This window comes from Anneissia japonica, unplaced genomic scaffold, assembly GCF_011630105.1.
Source record: "Anneissia japonica isolate Jap-2015-1 unplaced genomic scaffold, ASM1163010v1 scaffold287726_len2788222_cov184, whole genome shotgun sequence".
In the NCBI taxonomy this organism is placed as follows: Eukaryota; Metazoa; Echinodermata; class Crinoidea; order Comatulida; family Comatulidae; genus Anneissia; species Anneissia japonica.
This window is the reverse complement of record NW_022705125.1, coordinates 1,617,481-1,624,280: the sequence shown is the minus strand read 5'-3', so window position 1 is coordinate 1,624,280 and position 6,800 is coordinate 1,617,481. Positions and strand designations below refer to the sequence as shown.

The window sequence follows — 6,800 nt, the reverse complement described above, 5'->3', positions numbered from 1 at the left end:
ATCAAAACTTGAACCTATAAGCTTTTAACAGTAGGTGTTAACAGATCGATAAAAACACCCTGCTTGACTCTACTCTAGTACTAGATACCGTTATATACATAATACATTATGATATATTATTATTATTATATATATAATATATATATATATATATATATATAATTTATATACAAATCAAAACTTGAATATTGTTTCCTATAAAATATATAACAGCTGCTATATACCTATAAGCTATTACGGATAGCTTTAAAATGAAGTTCGCTCCACTCTGTGTGATCCCTCAAGTTGTATGAATGTGGCCTATCGCTGTGGTAAATACAATGTAAACGTAAGTTAATAAGCCAGATAGACGTACCCCATCACTTCGAGATATCCATCGGAAATAATAAACATTTCCCTGGCCACCTCGCCTTTCCTGCAAATCAGATCGCCAGGTGTATAGATAATGGACGGCATTTTCAGCACTAAATCATGCAAAAATTCTGGCGGACATTCGTTGAACATCGTTACCTTTGAAGGTGTAATACGAAAAAGCCTATATTTAATTTTAAATCGTCAATGAGTGTATCATCACAACTACCACCATCACCACCACCACGATCTCCATCATCATCATCATCATCGGAATAATAATAATAATCATCATCATTATCATCGTCACGACCATCCTCAATATCTACATCATCATCATCATCATCCTCATCATCATCATCATCATCATCGTCATCATCATCATCATCATCGTCGTCGTCTCATCATCATCATCATCATCATCATCGTCGTCGTCGTCGTCTCATCATCATCATCATCATCATCATCATCATCATCATCATCATCATCATCATTATGTTACTTTTTATGACCTTTGACCAGATAAATTGGAATACTTTCGTTGTGTTATACATGTTCCATATTTTATTATATCATGCTTCGTAAACAATATAAATAGCAAATAAAAATATTTAAATTATGATTTACCTTTTTTAATGTTTTAAGATTGACATGCAAAGCCAGCTCTGTTCTCAATTTAGTAGGTAGAAGACCAAGGCTATTGATATCACCCTCCCCGCTCAGGTGACCCCTGTAGAAATGAAAGGACATTACAGTACTGTACACTCGATAACACCACTCCCTACGGTATATCGCAGGTCTAATTTCGGCCTACAATGTTCGTGTCGTCATAAAGTGTACTGTAGTATATATTATATAATATCAACATGTGAACAGATTTTTTACAAATAGAAAAATGCTTGAAAGGGTGTTCCTAATTACTTTTGATTTTTATTACTGAATAAGTTAACGTGATCATAGTTTGTAGAATTGCAATGTTTTTCAAATATTATTAATTATCCTTAATGTATTCTAGGTCGAATTCTGAAACATATATTATTAAATATTCAGTCTGATAAGTAAACTGCACTATATCCCGTGAGGGTGGGTGCGGGGGCCCGTTCATGCATCAGAGATTTCACCAACAATACTAATTAATGTACACACCTGCTCCACGTGTAGTCATACCATCTACGTACGCGGGTCTGCACATCTGTAGGAACGTTGTTTGTCCGCATATATTTTTTAGCATTGTCCTGAAATAGGTGTGAAATGTCAGACAAAGGTAAATACTCTAATGTATTGCTAACTTTACACGAAGATACATTTCGGCAGTGGCAATAGTTACACCAGTCTTAAATGAATTTGTAATTCTGGTTTTAGTTGTTATCGTATGTACAGTATACCTAAATTGGATTAGGACAACCAACCTATCATGTTTGTTTGTTTTGTTTGTAAATTAGTTTCCACAAATTTGTTTATTGCTTGTTTGGTTGATTAGGTCGGTCTTCAGATGGTTAGTTGGTTGATTGATGTTTGATTGGTTGATAGTAACCAAAGGTAAATAATGCGATAGACAACAAAACCTCATTCCTGTCAGACTCACCAGTTGGCGTTCGAATGCTAAACGTGCTGCATTTCTGTTTTCTATTACTGTCCCTACTTGACCTAAAAAAAAAATAATAACAATTAGTGGGTGTCGCTTGGATGTGTTAATCGGCTTTCGTAATATATGGGAGTCCCTAGCGATTGGGCTAATAAATAGTTGTGTTGTTATGGGAAGCGAATGACGTAGAAGGAATCTGGAAACATTTTTAGAACTCACAGTCATGTTATCGGATGATTAGGTGCTTAGTTGGATAGAAGTGATAATAATATAATGGGTGTATAATATGTAGGCCTTTTTATTAAAGATGATGACGATAATGAATAATAATAGGCCTAATAAAAGTTCGAGTTTTCTAAAGTGGTGTGTGAGGCGCGAACCTTAGGCCTGACTTATGTGATTTATGTTTTAGTGGAGTACTGTATTTTATGTTATTGGTATAAGAAAAGCCATAGGTTTCAATCATAGAGAAAGAATGAAATTAGTCTGATAGTTTCAAGTTGGTGAAAAATAACCTTACCAAATAAAAGGTTTAAAATAATGTGCAAGTGTTCTGATGTTGCGAATGTAACTGGTCAAGTTTAGAAAATCTTCAAGTCACATGCATTGAATGAATAGACACATATGCGGTAGATAATATAATGCAATGCCATATGAACTATTTTAGCTTACCGACAACAGATGCAAATATGAATACTCCAATCAAGTAACCAACTATCTGCACAGCGTATCTGTGAAATAAGATTGCATTGCACCGTTTGAACTTACAGCTGAACTTAATATGTAAGTATTGTGTGCCTGGTATAATCGTGTAGTAGTATAAAAGTACAGTATGAGAGAATGAACCGTATTGTGAGGGCTTAAAACTAGAATGCTATAACTTCAAATAAGTCTTCATAGATATTGTTTAAGTTTTTAAACAATAAAAATCTTTAAAAATATTGCTCAAATTTTGTTCTCGTGATTAACAACATCATGACATAAATGTTGTGTGTACAATAATTGCTAAAATATCAGTAATATTGTTTTGATTATTTTATGCTCTATTTTATAAATGTTAATAGATATCAAATGTTTTGCGCTTGACAATTCTGGTACGAACTTCGTATAGAGATCAATATTTAACTGATTTCAATCAAAAATTGATTGATATTGACTACGATATTTTAGTATATCATTCATCATTTAGGTACCGTATATGATTAATATCTGAAAATGATACAAGCCATAATCTAGGTCTATAAGCAGGGCCGGCGGAACGTTTTTCAAAGTGGGGAGGGGGGGGGCCCACTTATAAGCAGGCGCGTAACAGTGGTCTTGGGTCAGGGGGGTGGCGGCAAAAGGTAATAATTTTCCCGGTTAGGAATTTATGACTTGATGTGATACCCACTCCCCCCCCCACATAGAAAACAATACGACATAGGGCTTATTTTATTATTACACACGTGTGTTTGAAACTAAATATAAGCATTTTCATCGTGGTTTTATTTATTACAATCATAGGCCTATTCTTTCACCATCATTACACATTGAGGCCCTTCTCTTAGGTAAAACGATCTATCTTAAATTTTCTTTCTCAAGTTTGGGACTATTATGTTTTTTAATAACTTAGAAGGCAAAGGAGCGCAAGCACAAGCCTTAACCCTAACAAATGCGCGAAAAATTTTTGTGTTGTTAATTTTAATTTCGTCGGAATTGATCAAAACTCCCTAAAATGTGCAATTTTTAGAGGAAATTGGCCTACCTCAACAAGAAATGCTCTTATGTTATATATGGCCACACTCGTTTTTTTGAACTGAATATAAGAATTTTCCTTATGGATTTATTTATTACAAACATATTCTTTCAACATCATTACACATTGAGGCCCTTCTTTTATAAACGATCTATCCTTAAATTTTCTTTCTTGAGTTTGGGACTATGTGTTATAATTTATAAGGCAAAGGAGAGCAAGCACAAGCTTTAACATTAAAAAATGCGCGCGTACCGTAGTGCGCGAAAAATGTTGTTTTCTAATTTCGTCGGAATTGATCAAAACTCCCTAAAATGTGCAATTTTTAGAGGAAATTGGCCTACCTCAACAAAATATTGGATTTAAAATTTGAGATTTTCAGGCACTTTTCCGGGTGAAAAGGGCGTTCAATGGGGAAAGATTTTCCCCTTGTTCCCTGGTGGTTATACCACTGCGGAGAATACCTGGCGGCTTAGATCAAATGCGATATGGACACTTTTTGAAGTAGAGAAGGGGTTGCAGGCCGGGGTATTGTGATATCTGTTCATTATATCTTCCTTTTTATTCTTGTCTTTATTTTTCTCTTCTCTTTTTCTTTTTCTTTTTCCTTTCTTTTTCTTTCCCCTTCTTTCTCTTTCCCTCCCTCCCTCCTCTTTCTTTTCTCTTCTTACCCAGCCCGGTACGACGGCTTGGTCAGCCCGGTAAAAACCTGTCTCTTATACACATCTAGATGTGTATAAGATACAGCTGCGGGACTTTATGAGTCCGATAGTCAGGCATTCATTAGGGACCAATCCAAAGATGTCGTAAAGAGGGGCCGAAAGTGGTGCTGATCGATATATCACTACCCTGGGGTCCGGGGGCATGCCCTCGCAAAAATTTAGTGTTCGAGACTCCCGAAAATATCCTTTGAGGAGCTTTGGGAAATTATTTTTTTTCTTTTTCCTTCTTTCTTTTCTTTTTTTTTTCTTTGCAAACGGAGGTGCGGGGGGGGGGGGTGGTGTTTTTGGAGGGCCGGCCCGGCACCCCTCTAAATCCGCCCCCGTTCATTTTGATAAATATTGATGGGCGAATAACAAATCGATTGGTAGCATGGAAAGTAAATTTTAATGTGTAAGCATCTGGGGTCGCTTAATGTGGATAAATGAACAATTGGAATTAACCTGCTTCACGAATAATTGAAATACCAACGTTTAAACGTAAGAAGTTACATACAATATTTTCGTTTTTGTTTAAACTAATACATAACCAATGATCACTGCACGTTATAGTTAATCATGTAAAATAAGCTTATGGATTTAATTTTAAAACAGAAGTAACCAATTTTCAAGACGTGCCTTGGTGGTAGGAATCCATTAAATAGTGCATGTACAGTACGGTAGTTATATAATGATGACTGCAAAAACCACATGATTAAATACCGTACCTATCTTTTGAAAATTTTGTTTAATTTGATTTACAAAACATAACAAGAAAATCACTGTTCTTAATAGGCTACCATGCATGTATTTTCCATACAAAAGAAAGGTTAGAACAAATCCCTAGAATTACAGAGGTATATCTGACATTCTTGCATTGTGTAAAGAATTTCTCAGTATTTTTTATATAGTGCCGCTAAGCAAGCATGATTCCTTAAATATTTAGGACATTCAATAACATTTTTATCCTTGAAAACCCAATATAAAGCATTATGTATAAGAAAAAGGTAGTACGTTGCTTTATTGCCTTCAACGTGCATTCAGTTCTATAAATAAATAATTAGGTACTTTAGATATAAGTGTGTTGATGTTAATAAGAAAATGTTCAGTATTTTAAGTTATATATGTAATATTATTAGAAACCATATAACGGAAATCACCACTGTCTTAAATTGTATCAATAGCCTTTTTATCAATGACTTGCCAATCAAAACGTGATATTTAATTGGCGGGAATACGCGCATGTCAGACAAACACACGTACGTTACACTGTTACCTTTGCAACATTTTTCAAAGGGCAGGACTTAACAAAAAGTTCATTCAACAATCACATTTATTGTTCTGTAGATTTGTACTTAAATTAAAAAAAAAAACTGCCTAAACTATGGTGTTAGACCTCATGGTAATGCTTACTTATAATACATCTTTTAATGATATACGTTTTTTGGTTTAGTTTAGTTAATGAAATTGATTCTTCGTCTTCTTTTAAATTTAGAGCCAACTTCATAGCCGAAGATTTCGGTCCCAGCTTCTGCTGCAAATAGTCTCACCGGAAGCGAGGCGACAATAAATAAATAAATAAAAATGAAATATAAATAAAGTAAAAAAGTGCCTGTAACCCAAGGCCGGGCCCTTCTTGGTGCTAACATTCTTGGGCCGGAGGGAACCAGGAGCTTGTCTTGAGCAGGGACGCCCAACTCCCTGGGTAATGTCAATAGTCTACGTCTAGAGAGCTTACCAGATTCGAACTGAAAGTTAGCACAATGTTGTCGTTTTAATTTAAAGGAAAATAAAATGAAATGGAATGTTGTTGGTGTTGGTTCGTTTTCACAAGGTATTTTAGACAAAATCTTTTATTTGGAATCTCAAATTACGTTTAAAAGACATTGAAAGTAAAACCTGATAAAATTTATTTTTTTTAAAGATACATACAACATATTTTATTACTTAAAACAAACATTTACTGCCAACATAATTATCTTCCACTTTCAATTTTCAAAAAGCCCATTTTCAAAATGAAGTTTAGGAAATCTGATCTAGAAATTGAACAAGGAATAGGTTAAACAAACAGAATAAATAAAGAACCCACACCTTACGTCATTTTAATGAAACATAATTCCAGTAATATTACTTTATTCAAATGAATTCAAGTTTAAGATGTTAATGTCTGTTGAGTTTTGATTTGACAACAAATCAAATTATTTCAAGTTACATTAATTCTTTTAAGATATAGTTCAAGCAATGAAAATTATAGTTTTAGTAGTGTATTGTCATTTTATTTAGCTGTCTGTGTTATATATTCTGAGTAAACCTTCGTGTTAGAGTAAAAATGGTAACCAGCCAAGCATATTTGATTTTTGCTCCTATTTTTATTTGGCTTTGGCTTCCTGAATAAAGTCAGAGAAGTTGATAAACTACGCATGAATCTGATATA

At 34.2% G+C, this 6,800-nt stretch overlaps 1 protein-coding gene and 1 long non-coding RNA gene across 2 annotated transcripts in view; one reads left to right on the top strand and one right to left on the bottom strand.

Annotated features, from left to right (window-relative positions):
• Positions 1-6,800, bottom strand: part of LOC117105298 (cyclic nucleotide-gated channel rod photoreceptor subunit alpha-like) — a 20,773-nt gene that overhangs the window by 11,041 nt on the left and 2,932 nt on the right. The window contains exons 2-6 of the mRNA XM_033246416.1: positions 2,609-2,667; positions 1,937-1,998; positions 1,498-1,586; positions 979-1,081; positions 356-510 (exon numbers count right to left, since the gene is read on the bottom strand). Coding sequence (XP_033102307.1) covers positions 356-510; positions 979-1,081; positions 1,498-1,586; positions 1,937-1,998; positions 2,609-2,667 — 468 coding nt within the window. The remainder of the gene's footprint in view (positions 1-355; positions 511-978; positions 1,082-1,497; positions 1,587-1,936; positions 1,999-2,608; positions 2,668-6,800) is intronic.
• Positions 1,507-6,800, top strand: part of LOC117105300 — a 10,354-nt gene continuing 5,060 nt past the window's right edge. Inside the window, exons 1-2 of the long non-coding RNA XR_004444880.1 lie at positions 1,507-1,615; positions 2,604-2,719. This is a non-coding gene — a long non-coding RNA (uncharacterized LOC117105300). The remainder of the gene's footprint in view (positions 1,616-2,603; positions 2,720-6,800) is intronic.